This window comes from Thermobia domestica, chromosome 17 (assembly GCF_964235325.1).
Source record: "Thermobia domestica chromosome 17, izTheDome1.hap1.1, whole genome shotgun sequence".
Taxonomy (NCBI): Eukaryota; Metazoa; Arthropoda; class Insecta; order Zygentoma; family Lepismatidae; genus Thermobia; species Thermobia domestica.
The window spans coordinates 181,736,706-181,751,078 of NC_137470.1; the positions used below are offsets into that span (position 1 = coordinate 181,736,706).

General features: G+C 35.2%; 1 protein-coding gene across 1 annotated transcript; it reads left to right on the forward strand.

The window, feature by feature from the left end:
* Window positions 1-357: 357 nt before the first annotated feature.
* Window positions 358-3,998, forward strand: LOC145673842 (uncharacterized). Its single transcript, XM_081743612.1, has one exon. It carries the CDS (start codon window positions 433-435, stop codon window positions 2,059-2,061), a length of 1,629 nt encoding a protein of 542 aa, XP_081599738.1. The 5' UTR covers window positions 358-432; the 3' UTR covers window positions 2,062-3,998.
* Window positions 3,999-14,373: the final 10,375 nt, after the last annotated feature.

Below are 14,373 nucleotides of genomic sequence, written 5' to 3' on the forward strand. Positions count from 1 at the left end.
AAGGCTGCCTTCTCTTTGTAAGTGTCAGCACTACATAACACACATTTCTATCGATAAACACTTAAACTCGAACCAATTCATCATTTTTATTTTTATTTTCGTATTCAGCTTCCTCTTTTGCATAAGAAAATGTACTTTTCTCTTCCGAAGCATGAAAAAAAATAATAAATAAAATTTGTTGTCCAGTGTTATTTGTACTGATATATAATACGGTTTTCATATTGAAAAAAAAATAAACACTCCATGTTACCCAATGTTAATATATATTTTTATTTGTAAAAAACAAAACCGAAATTTAAAATGCAGTTTAATTAATGATTTTTTTTGTTTTCTTTTCTCTCTTCAGGATTCCAGAACTGTTGTGCAGTGAACCCTCTGGGAGCGAGACCAGTTCGTAGAGCCTTCTACTTGCTTGGCTTTTGGAGTTTATTGATGGTAACCCTTTTCCAACTGGCAGGACGAGAAAATACTGTTCCAGCTCTTGTCAACAATGTCAATAGTCGCTTGTTCCTGCAAAATTTTGCTCATCCCAGAACGCCAAGATCTGAAGTCAGTCCAACTACAGAAAATGTGTTACTTATGGATATGGAATCAAACGTGAAAAAATCTCCTAATCGCTCGGACGACATGATAGTGAAAGATATTCAGAAGCGTATGGCTAATTTACCTATAATGTATTGGAATAAATATAAAAACAAACCCATGTTCTTTAAAAATGAAAGTTGTGCTAAATATCCAAGCATATATGATCTCCAATTCAACAATGTTTATTGGCAAAGCTTGCATACATCTAACGGAACTTTCCAGCTCTACGGAGCATACTACGACATTCGCAAGTTCAGTAGAATAGGGCCAGCTGTGAGAATACTTGGAATGATAAACCGTATTGAACCTAAAGTAAAAACTTTTTGTCAGTTGTGGTTTGAATCTTCCAGGGAACCTGTGTTCACCGAAGTTCTTGAATATAAATATATTTGGAATAAAAAATGGGGTAATTATAAGCAAGGCATATACCAGCCATATTTAATAGCTTGTCAGATTCCCTCTCAATACCACAAGCAAGTACCCTCATCTGTTTCTTTAGTTGAAAAGCCGTGTGACATAGCCACTAATAATCTTCGCGTGATTTTTAATAAACCGGAGAAAAAGAAGGGATTTGCAGTGTGTGTGAAGGGTTTGGATTTCCTCTACGAGGATCTGTCCGTTCGCCTCGTGGAATGGATTGAACGTTTGTCCATTCTTGGTGCTGAGAAAGTGTTTCTATATGAGCTTCAAGTTCATCCTAACATTTCGAAAGTTCTAAGCTATTACGAACAAAGAGGTATGGTAGAAGTAACACCTTTAACTCTGGCAGGGGAGCAGCCAAATGTTCCTGGCTTCCAACATTTGTACCTTACCGAAAAAATCAATAATAAACGTCAAAATGAACTTATTCCTTACAATGATTGCCTCTATAAGAATTTATATTCGTATGAGTATATAGCTCTACTAGACATTGACGAAGTTATTTTGCCGGTGAAAACCATGTCCTGGAGAGAATTAATGAATGAAGTGCTACCCAAAGCTCTTGCTATTAAAAACGAGACACGAGCATCATATAATGTGAGAAATGTATATTTCTTGGATGATTTTATTCATTCTCATGGGTGGGTTAAGAATATTCCTAGATATATGCATATGCTTCAACATGTTTATCGTAGTAAAAACTTCACGAAACCAGGACAGTATGTCAAGTGTTTTCATAATCCAGAAAGAGCACTAACACTTCATAATCATTTTCCACTTGCTTGTTTAGGATCTGGCTGTACTTCTTACTCCATCAACACAACGGATGCCCAGCTACAACATTATAGAGCTGATTGTGTGAAAGCATTGAAAAAATCGTGCGAAGAATATCGAAAGAACAGCGTTCTGGATACTACTATCTGGAAGTTCAAAGATAAGTTGATTGCAAGAACTACAAAAACATTAATGAAACTAGGTTTAGTTGGTCATGGTATACATAGTTCTCATGCACAGTTGGATCCAAGTCTTGCGAATTCTAGTTCAGCTAGGACTTGATCTATTATTTCATTCCTCAATATATTGTCCAGGCATATCGAAGGAAAGGAAAAAAAACTATAGACACTATTATCAGTGTGTAAGTGACCATCCTAAAAAAAACGTTTTATCTGATCCCAATTTTGTTGGTCATTCATCAAATAATTAGTCAGTGTTTTGTTTCAGCTAGTGGGTGGTAATATTTAGGAAAAAGCATTTCATACAGTGATTCGAAGATACAGAGGACAAAAAGGAGATTTATGCACCTTAAGAAATTGAGGGGATGGAAAGCATTTATAATTTAAGACCTTGTTGTTGAACTTAATATTCGCACTTATATACGAATGCAGATTTTACTAGAGCTCTCTTTTAATTTTAACTAGTGTATAACTAGAACTACAGAGTGAGTGTAATGGTTTCCAATTATAGAGCTGAGTAGATATATGATAACTGCAGTTCTTTTTCAGCAGTACTTGGACAATTTAATGAATGTATCTTTAAATTATATCTGTGATATTATTGTGCTGCACGGATACCATACATGCAGCTCTAAAATTTATATATGGTTTCTTCCATGAAAACAGCTCAGTATGTAGTATGTGTGATTGAGTGTATTGAGGTGCTTCAGTACAGAGCATGCAAAGATTTCTTCATGTGAATGAGTCCTGTTCCTATTGAACAAAATAAGTCACTTAATGTCTAAGTCCACATTTTGTGTATATGCAATGTTTCAATATAACATTATGTAGTCAAGGTTTTTCAGGAACAACTGTATTCTTGCCGGTGGATTTCAGTTTGCTATTATGTGTTCTTTTGGTATATATATATATATATATATGAAAGAAACGACTGGGAAGAGGCCATTTTTAGTCACTGTAGAGCTGAAGTTGTTTTAATTTTTTTTATATTTTTTTCAATTTTTGTAACAGTGAGTGAGTTTTTAAAGACACTCGTAAACATTCGCTCAAAAATTCTGGTACTTTGGTGTAGAGTTGATAGCTCCCAGCTTGGTGTCATAAAGTCGGTGAGTGAAATGTAACCTACATGTATAGTCTGAATCGTTTGAACTGTAGTATTAAATGGATGCTTGTTTGTAATATAAACACTTAGTTCAAGTTTGTTTTCGTTCAGCGAGACGAACATTGTCGTGAGATTAAAATTATTAGGCAAAGAAAAAATGTATTTTTAGTTGACAATACGCATACTCACAGACTTAAGCACGAGTTCATATGCAAATATTACAAGTGTTGCTTGTAAACTGTGTCGAACTAACTTTTTGCATCAACCAGTGCATGTGTAGATATGTTTCTTTTTTGTACGACGATTAGATTCAGTGAGTATGGGATTATATATTATTTATCTGTGCAGTAAATGTGTAATGTGCGTGTTCCTTGTTCCAATATTGGGCAATTGACTGTCATTGGGTATTCAGTGGCCTATACAAGAAAATTGTGTATGTTGTGTGTATAGTTTTCATTTAGTGTTGTGTTTTTCATTCGATTTTTCTCGTAGTAAGTATGATTGTGACACTAGCTTTACAAACGCAACGAGTTATGTAAAGTGGACAATATTAATGATATCACAGGTCCATTTTGTAATAATTCTTAATAACAAATAATATCTGACATTACAATACCTAATTTAATTCTATTAAGTTATTTTACATCATATTGTTTTTATTACTACTTTAGGTACAGATATTTCTAATAACTATCGATTAGTGAAAAAATAAATTATTGCATCTCCCTATCTTAAAATTGACGTTGTGATTATTTAAGCACATTCTATGGAATTACACCTAACCTATCAACACACGTATTTATGTTGCATTATAATTGACATAAAATAAATATTCATAACTCGATCTTCCCTTAGCGTACTTGAGGCCTACTAAGTATGTGGTTTTTGTATAAAATAGAAAATAAATAATACTTTTGTAGATAATTTGGTACTGATACATATATCAAGTATTGTAAGTGTATTTATGTGGTTAACGACATCTTTGAAACAAAAATCATATTTTTATATGATACTGAACATAGGAGCAGCCAATAAGTTAATAATCATCTGCGAAATAACATAATTTAAAGGTAAAATCAGAAATTTAAAAAAAACATTATTTGTAATTATATGAATTATATATATATATATATATATATATATATATATATATATATATTGTATATACGGAACTAAGTTCCTTTGCAGTTTTTTAAGTTAGTATTGTTCTAAGAGTGATTGAAATACGAAAAGAAAGATCAATATACTTCAATTTTCCTTGAAATTAGGAGATGCATCATTTCTGTTTAGTGCTTTAGTTTCCAATAATATTTGGTTTCATTAAGCTGGATTGTGTGGAAAAGTCAATAATATTAGCAACTAAATTATTTTAAATTTTGTTGATAAACTATTAGAAACAACACCATCTACCTACTTGTTTTCAGTTTTCAATAAATAAGTATTATTTAAAGAGAACAAACCACTATAAACAAACTTACAGAAAAAAATAATATCAAATTTTTAATAAGTATTGTTGGTGTCTATGATGCATAGTGGTAAAACGTTATATTGTGATACTTGTCCGCATATAGAAGGGTATATTGACGTAAAGAAATGTCCTGTTAATAGTTGTTATTTGAGCTGGAGGTGTACACTCTTAAAATAAAGGTGATTTCAAAACATAGTTCATATCCCGTATTCTCATCTAAATGCAGTTGCCCACTCATTAAAATGGTAAATGTACAACGTTGTTCAATCAAACGATGTAGCGGCATTTGTACGAAATAATAAACAAGTGGAACAGTGTAAATTTTCCGAGTATTTTCTGGAATCAAGGACATTATGTTTTAGAATGAACTATGTAAATTTTTGTTTAAGACGTTTCAATGGAAACCACATCATGTGTCGATCTGCTGTTTTCCAAACTCGTTGCTAGTTACGTGTTTCAAGGTGCTTGTATTATGTTGCCGTCTTCTTAATAACAATGTACTCATAAAATATATATTTAAACAAATCTATAAGCAAGATTGTTGTTAAAATCGAATGCCTTCAGTTTGATATACGAAAAAAAAAAACAATACATCTGAAATTAGTTGAATTGGTTGCAAACTACAGAAACTACGATTTTTTTCTTAGGAAGATAATAGGAAGGAAAGATGTTGGCATGTGTTTTACTTTTGATTCCTTTTGGAACCACATTGCAGTAAAATTGATACACACTAATTTCAGCACGGTACTATTGGTAAATTTTGTAGTTGTATTTGTGTTCGGTAGTCTTTAGTTTGCAAAAAATAGTTCCAAAGTTAGAAAACCAAATTTATTTATGATGGTTTTAAAAATGAAAGAAAATGATTTTGTACCATTATACCCTATTTTCTACAATAAAATGATGAAATATCATTTAAAATTATTATTAAAAAAACAACTTTGAAAATAACATACAGATGTAGCGTCAACCTGTAACCTTTCTTCCAATCAAAACAAACCATTTGTAAGTTATCATTTTTTTGTACAATTTGCCCCATCTATTAGTGCCAAACCTTGCAACTTTTCATCCAGTTCCTATTATCCAATCTACGTAAATTCTGTGGGGTGTATATGTCTGATGAAAATGTAGAAATAAAAACATATACGTATTATATTTGTTGATATATATAGTAGGAGGTTCAAGAGGATACCACAAAATACAATTTGGATGGCGTGAGAAATGCAAGGTAAATTTTGTAGATATGCTATGGGAAGGAGAAAAACGTAACAAAGCATATACCAACTTTACGATTATCTTGAAATGTATATCTTAGTTAGATTTGGCCTACATTTCTTGAAAGAGAGTAATCAGGGATAGTAATATGTTAATCTAGCATATGATTTCTTCACAAATTCAATGGTGTAATTAATTTTGATGCAACTTTATTCCTAACTATATTATATTAATTAGAGTTTCTTTCATTCTCCACTATTCAGTAGAATTGAAATTCCGTTAATTTCTTTTGAGTAGTAATATTGTATATCCATAGTTAGTACAATGTATATCCATATTGTATATCCATAGTATTCGTACAAATTTAAAATAATTTAAAAAAAAATCATTTTAGTTAAGTGTATTTGTTTCGGAGAATAAGTTTTGCTTTCAAAACTTTTATAGACATTTTACTGGAATGGATGATGGGTGCGGGAAAGTGATTTATGTTTCAGGAGATTAATTATGGTACATAACAAAAAATGAGGTATTGAGACATTGACTACCACTTTAGCGTGTTACTTGTGTGTCAATTCAACACTAAGCTTTTTTTCTTACAAGCTAGCCTGAACGACGAGCTGCCTTTCAAAGGATTACACCCTCTTTTAGAAACGAGACTTGATGGTTAACTAGGGAATGGGTACGTTAGATGGGCTAAGTGATTTGAATCTTTATTAGCAACAACATTTACATAAATAAGCAATTTTGGAGGGGAGACTTAAGGAACATTAATCCTTAACATTTGGTACAGGTATATACACAAAGGAAAATAAACACACAGTATATTTTAAACAAATAAACGATAATAAAATGATAACGATAACTAGGCATTGAATTCATGATATTTACAAGTATAGCAATGGGCGTGAAAATGTGGTGATGGGCATATACAGGACACCACGTGGGTGATAATAATTATACAAATGAGGTTATCTTCAGCCTAGGGGCTACTCCAGGCAATGATGAAGACGAAGGAGGCCCATGTTATTAAATAATGGTAATCACTGTGCTGTAAATGATGGGTTAATGAGAGGAAGATGTTCATGAACGACGTAATCTGTGATGATATATAAGCGGGTCTAACGATGATAGAGTATAGTGATACAATATGAAGAGAGGCGAAAGTGGAGGATGATAATAAGGGTGAGGTGTTGGGTGAAGTGCTAAATAACGCATTGTGTCCTCTAGTAAAGAATGTCGTGTTTCGAAGCATTTGATGGTAAATGTTAGCCGTAGCTTTTTTAGGTAGTATTGTAAGGTCGGAGTAGTTAGGTGATTTTCAGGTGTTGGGACCAAGTAAGGTGGTGACCATAGGTAATTCCCAGATATGTGACAGTATTACTGATTTGAATAGGAAACCCATCAATGTCCAGAGAGAGATTGCGTGGATTTCTACGGACTTTGGAAGTTCTTCTGGGTAGTAAGAATATGATGACTTGGCTTTTAGCTGCGTTGATAGTAAACCGCCAAAGAGTGGACCAAGTGTGAAAGCGATTAATAGCAGTCTGTAACTTAATGTTGAACTGCTGGATAGTTGCTCCAAGTGCGAGAAGGGCCGTGTCATCCGCATATTGGAAGAGATGGACCTGGTCTGGCAGGCGGGGCATATCAGCTACATACATAAGGTATAGTAAAGGAGACAAGGCTGACCATTGCGGCACTCTAGAGAACAGAAAGATGGGATGGGACAAACGGCCTCGTACTGAGATATAATTGATACGATTTGTAATGAAATGGCAAATGAGAAGAATGTAGGAGATAAGAAGCTGAAATCGCAGAAGGTTGTACATGAGCCCATGGTGCCAGATTTTATCGAATCCTTTCTCCAAGATAAATAAAACTAAACATGGAGGATTATCTGAATTATAATGCTGAGTAATGAGCGTTGAGAGTCAAAGTAGTTGATCATTTATAGAGAAAGCTGGTCGAAAACCTGCTTGTGTGACTGGAAGTAGGCCGTGATCTGAGATGAAAATATGTAATAGTTTAACTAGGATACGTTCCAAGATCTTACTGAATGTGGATGTAAGTTGTGTACGCCTATAGGATGCAACATCTTGAGGAGGTTTATGTGGTTTGGAAAACATTAGCGTTTTAGATGTTTTCCAAGCTAAAGGAAAGAAGCCAGTTCGTAATATGAATGTATAGATATTCACAAGAGGTAGTAATAGTAAAATAGGGCATTCCTTGATGTGTCGATATGTCACGTTATCTATGCCAGGTGCACTATTTCTTTTCTTATGGAGAACTTGAGAGATTTCGTGAGTGGTGATTGGGGAGGAAACAGCAGTATTAGGAGGTAAAATTGAGTAGTATTGGGTTGTGGTTGTGGTGATGAAGTATTGAGCTAGTCTGCAGGCTGAGGTGCTTTCTCAAAGGGCGGTGTATAGATACATTGTAGGTGATCTGCAAAGGCATTCGCTTTATCGCTATCGGTACTAATAGGTCAACACTAAGCACATCGCTTTCAGAACATATCAGAAATACCCCATTGGCAGTGAGTATTTCCATTGTTTTTATCGTTTAGTATGAGCAAAGCTTTGCGAAATATATTTCGCATTTATGGCAAGTAACTAATAACATTCTATGTTTTCTGTAATCGGTCACAATAATATTTTTGTAAACCTGTAAATCATCTGACAACAGTTACACAGATATCCATCCATCCATCCCATCTATTTTCATTATCTGTCACTGTTGTGTCTTAGCACGTATGAACAAAAGATGGCAGAACTGTTGCCTATGCAACTGTTGTCAGTCGATTCATAGGTTTACAACAATATTATTGTGACCTATTACAGAAACCATAGAACATTAGTCGTTACTTGGCATAAGTGTCACATATATTTCTCAAAGCTTTGCTTATATTAAATGATAAATGCCAATGCAAGTTCTCTAAGGTAGTAGCGAGTTATTTTTGATATGCTCGGAAGGCGATGTGATTGGTGCTGAAAACAAACCTTTAACCTTTTCCTCTATGCTACTTATTCCAATAATTACTTTCATTTTCATACCACTCGATACGAAACTACTGTTTAACTTCATACGGATCATGGATTTAAACTTTTTATTCCTCAACATTCGTTCACTTCCTAAAAACAAAGACCTTTTCCAGTCAGTACTATTAGAAGAGAATATCACAGTATTTCTTCTAAACGAAACCTTTCTTTAAAAGTCCATCACGTACAGAATCCCTCGCTATGACTTCATCCGACATGACAATACACTACCAACCCTTCGCGCTAGCAGTGGAGCTGCTATTTGGTTTCGCAATAACCTGCCATACAAACAGCAATCTTGTCCTCAGCTACAATTACCTGAATATGTCATCACCACCATTTATTTCAAGTCCATAGCAATTATCTTCGCTACATTCTATATTCGACCTGGCAATCCCATTCCAACCGCCTTCTTTTCATACATATTCGATACTTACAAATATTTCATTATCCTTGCAGATATAAACATTCACAGTCGATCAGCGTAGGAACCCAGTCAGTTTTGTGAATTCATCACCACTCATAATACTAACATACTATTTGCATTTCCTTCCCCTACTTGACCAATCTCAAACACCACGCCAAACATCGCACTTACTTCCAATACATTAGCTACTTATTGCACTGTCACAGTCTTAGATTTGCTCCGTAGCGATCATGCTCCTATCAAACTGACCTACCATACGGGTCTTGCATATCCACCACGTTTGCCGGCTTCTCGAGTCACACCTCGATATGACAAGGCCGACTGGCTTAGCTATCGTACCTATATATCTTCTACCATAGAACCCTAACAAGGCCCATTCACTTCTGATGATCTTACTGAACAAATTGGCACTCCCACTACAGCAATCCAGTACGCATCTACCCTCTATATCCAGCAATCTTCATCCGTTCCATATCGCCTCAAACTTTCACTCCATTATCTTGCTTTGGTTCGACACTCTCGCCACTGCTATCGCGACTACCTTCGCACACATAATCCTGATGCACTTGCACTTCATCACCAATTGCAAGGCACTCTCCGGAATTATCTCTCTGGATAATTCCACTATAAACAACGTCAGCGGATTAAAACATGCAATAATCTAGCAGACATCTCACATTCCACTCTATTGGAAACGTTTCAACGCTTTATGTGGCAAAACCCTCTCCTTGTCCATGTCAAGTCGCTCCAATCAGATCTAGACATATCAAATGCTTTAGCTGATCATCTTCAAAGCATTTTTACACCATCAGTTTCCGATCATACCTACCGCACTCATCCTACTTACTGCTCAATTCAACACTGATTCACCTCAATTACAGCCCAACATCACTCACACTCTTCCACAGCATGTTCTCACTGTTCCCATTACACCTAATGATATCACCGCTGTACTACGCCGCAAGAGAAACACTGCTCCAGGATTCGATGGCATCACTTATAGACACATTAAAGAGTGTCCCTTTGCTCTTCTCTCACTACTTGCTCTTATATACGAATTTATTCTCCGCACAGGTGTCTTTCCCACTGACTGGAAGGTTTCGAAAATACTCATGTTTCTCAAACCTAAAAAAATCACCATACGATGTTTCATCCTATAGGTCAATACAACACACCTCCACTTTTAGTAAAATTTTCGAACGGATCCTTGTTAAAAGATTAACCCATACTTAAACGATCATCATATCATTCCAACACATCAAGCTGGCTTTCGGCCCTCATATTCAATTAACGACCAACTCCTTTGTCTTATGTAACTTGTCACCAATCATTGTAACTCTGTCCAGACATCTTGTCTTGTTCTCTTCGACCTTGAAAAGGCGTTTGATAAAGTTTAGCACCTAGGACTCATCTATAAACTTATAAAATTACAACTTCCTCTTGCATATATCCGGCTTATCTTTCATTTCCTTACCTGCGGTCTTGCCTATGTTGCCATCAACGATCAGCTATCACACCCGATCTTCTTATTATCAGGCGTTCCACAGGGTTCGGCATTATCACCATTCTTCTATCTTCTTTTTGTCGCCGACTTTCCTGAGCTATCTCCGAACATCTCTTTATTCCAATACGCCGATGATACTGCATTTCTTGCCCTCTGTCTCACAATAGCATAAATCAATCTTACTCCTGAGGAAGCAATTAATCGTTTCACGCACTGGTGCCACACTTGGCAACTGACCATAAATGACGCCAAGACACAAGTTATCGTTTTCATTCCACCCCGAAAACGTACGAAGGTCCATCGGATCCTCCCAAGCTATCCTTACAAGTCAATGACGTACCCTTACATTCTAGCAAAACAGTTACCTATCTAGGCATCACATTCGATCACCATCTCACCTGGACAACACGTCTCAATTCAATCAAAGCAAAAACATATAACAGACTTAATCTTCTGAAACATTTAACAGGTAGCACATGGGGCCTCTGTTCGAATCTTGTTCTTAACACTTCCAAAGTTTTTCATATCCCAGTACCGACATATAAAGTTTTCCCGCCTGGACCTTTGCTCTAACTTCATATTGCGGAAAACTTGCCATTCTCGAACGTCATGCATTTAGAATTGCCTTTCGCATATCATTACCTAGTCCTACAGAAGATCTCTATTCTCATATTTCTTTTCATATTCTCAGGTATCACTTAGAAGCCTTACACTGAAAGTTTATTTCCGACCGCTACACTCATCATTAGCCATTTTTGATTGATACCATTCATTATCTCACACTCCATCCCTACCGAACACGCTATACTTATACACCTCTCCATCTACTCTTCACGCTATATTACACATTACCTCCTAATCATCCAGCTCATGCGCTTATAGAGGACTTTTGCATTCATGTTCATCTACCTCATAAATTTCCATCTCATATCGCAAAATGATTTCCTCTGTTACTAACAGGTCTTCCCCATGTCTCCATCAGCCTAGAGTCGCCCCGAGGCAGTTAACTGCATTCGTTTACTTAACATCTTCCTAGTGTTGTGACATGTGTGCACCTCATCCCATCTAGCATGCTCATAACATATTCCTTGCCGAATAAATAGAATCTTAAGGCCTTTTATTTTCTCTTCATTTTGCTTCACTAATTGTTTTGTCTTTTCCATCACCATGCATCTTTTCAAATTTGTCCATAAATATAATCTTATACCCTGCTTATATTACATTATAATCTTTGTACCGTACTATAATATTTGTATTGTATTTGTAATATGTCTATGTTCCCAAATTCCTTCTACTACCGAAGTCATAATGATTATGATCGCAAAGATCATAAGGTTCATGTTATTTTGATTTGATAAATAAATAAATGTATATACTGAAAACTATAACCCAGTACTCTAGCCTCCCTTGGACCATCCATAAAAAAATCCATGCAACCACTTTTTCCTATAATTTGCCATCCCTGAAAGAGGGCGTACCCCTCTTAGAGGTAGCTAGCTTTCAAGCCAGCATTAAAAAATAAATAAATAAATAAAAACGTGGTGCTGAATTAACATACAAGTAACACGCTAAAGTGGTAGTCATTTTGTGTTGTTTCAACACCTTATTATTTCAAGTGTAGATCTAATAATTTTGACTAAATTAGCTGATTCTACTTCTCTGGGGGTCCGATAAATCGATGCATCAGCTTAGGAGTACGAGAAATCAATTTAGTCACGTCTCGACTTTAAACAATTAATGTTCGATCAACTTGACGAAAACTTATTTTGGCAATCTATGGACTCAAATGTGCTGAATGTATCGTTTTACGATGGTTGAAAGTTGAATCTCGATTTCGTTGAAACCAAGGACAATTTCGTAGCACTCACATTAGGATAATATGTGGATTTCGATAACAATAAAATGGATGGGGATGCGGAACTAAAACCAAGATGGCCCAAAAACCTAAACTACATTGAATTTTAAATGCAAAGAACTTTTTTAAAAAGTTACACAAACTGTAAACGGCATTATCCCTGAGAATCTCTTGTGACACTGTTATCGCATCCTTGCCAAGAATACTATAGAAGTAGAAAATTTAGGTAGCTAATACAGCCATGTTACTCGAATATTTAAGTTTGTAGTTTGTAGCAGGGTTAGCCACAGAGATGAATGAATTATAACACAGAATACGTCATTGATCTCGCACTTTTATCCCGGCCATAAATAGTAGCGATAGCTTCCTAATCTCAAATAGAATGTACCCTATTTTATAAAATCGCATTTTCTTTCTTTTTTTCGGCTGGGAGGGGGGGCGAAATTTTATAAGAACGTTTTTTCAACATCGTTAAAAGTAGTGTTAAATTCGCTTCCTTATTATTGCTTAATTTCAACTTGATTGTTTCGTAAGCATCAGTAAAGATGCATACCGGATTGCAGACTGAATATAAAATCCGTGCTAAGTGCCAAAATGAAAATATTGGCGCCCAGTAACAGCCCAAATGTTAGTTCAGAACTGGTAGGACATATACCTCCTAACCTAACCTGACAATTATTTGAAGTACTTCCACAGTGAATACCAGATAGTCCGTTGTTCACTGTGCAGTGTTAGGCAAATAGGTTACATCTTGACATTAAATGGAACTTTTCCATTTTTGGCACGGATTTTATTTTCAGTCTACAATTATTAATGAAATGTATCAAAAAAATGAGGGGAGGAGATTAAGTCACTTCTTCATAATTACTACAATTCCATGCAAGAGAATTGCGGGAAAGTCTGAAACATTATGTAGACCATATTTTATAAAATCGAATAATTTTTACAAAAACTATAGCGAAATACAGTTTAAAGTGAGGGAAGGATAATTCTATCTCCATTAAGGGCAGGGTTGTGAAGAACCCATATATTAAAAAAAGGAAAAAAAAATCAGTGTACTTTATTGGGTAAATTGGGTTTTATTGGATTTGTTTCTAATTTTTGTACGTTCATTTTTAAAGCCGTATTTCCTTGTAGGCGGAATTAAAAAAAAACGCTGAAACGCAACTTTAATTATTTTAAATGGGAAATCCATATAACAAATTTCATGGCTCTACCTTCTGAGATTTGAAAGTGTTAATTTTTATTATAATCGTCACCCGCACTCCAACCTCTTTCCCGGTCGAATTCTAAAAATCCTTCCTTGCGTTACAAGTGCTACGCACTGTGTTTGTATTTGTGCACTTTAATATACATTTTTTCTTCAGTTTCATGCATCCTTTATTCCAACTTTATTGTACGAAAAATTCCTTACTTAAAATTTCGATTAATGTTGATGTATTTGAGAATAAATCAAATAAGAAACTTATATTGTTATTGCTTGAATAGGAGTGGCGAAAGAGGCTTTTAGGAGGAAGAAAAGTCTGCAAAGAGTTCAGAAAAAGACTCATGAAATGTTTCGTGTTGACTATTGTACTGTAGGGGGTCAAAAACATGGACATTACCCAAAAAATATGAAAAATGACAGGAAGATTTTGAAATGTGGGTGTGGAGAAGAATGGATAGAATTAGCTGGGTCGAGAGGAAACGAAAGAGATGGTGTTAGAAATAGTGGAGGAAAATCACAATTTTAGATATTGTTAAGAATAGGAAGATAAACTGGTTCGGACACTGGGTGAAGAAGGGACTGTGTATCATGAGGAACGTGCT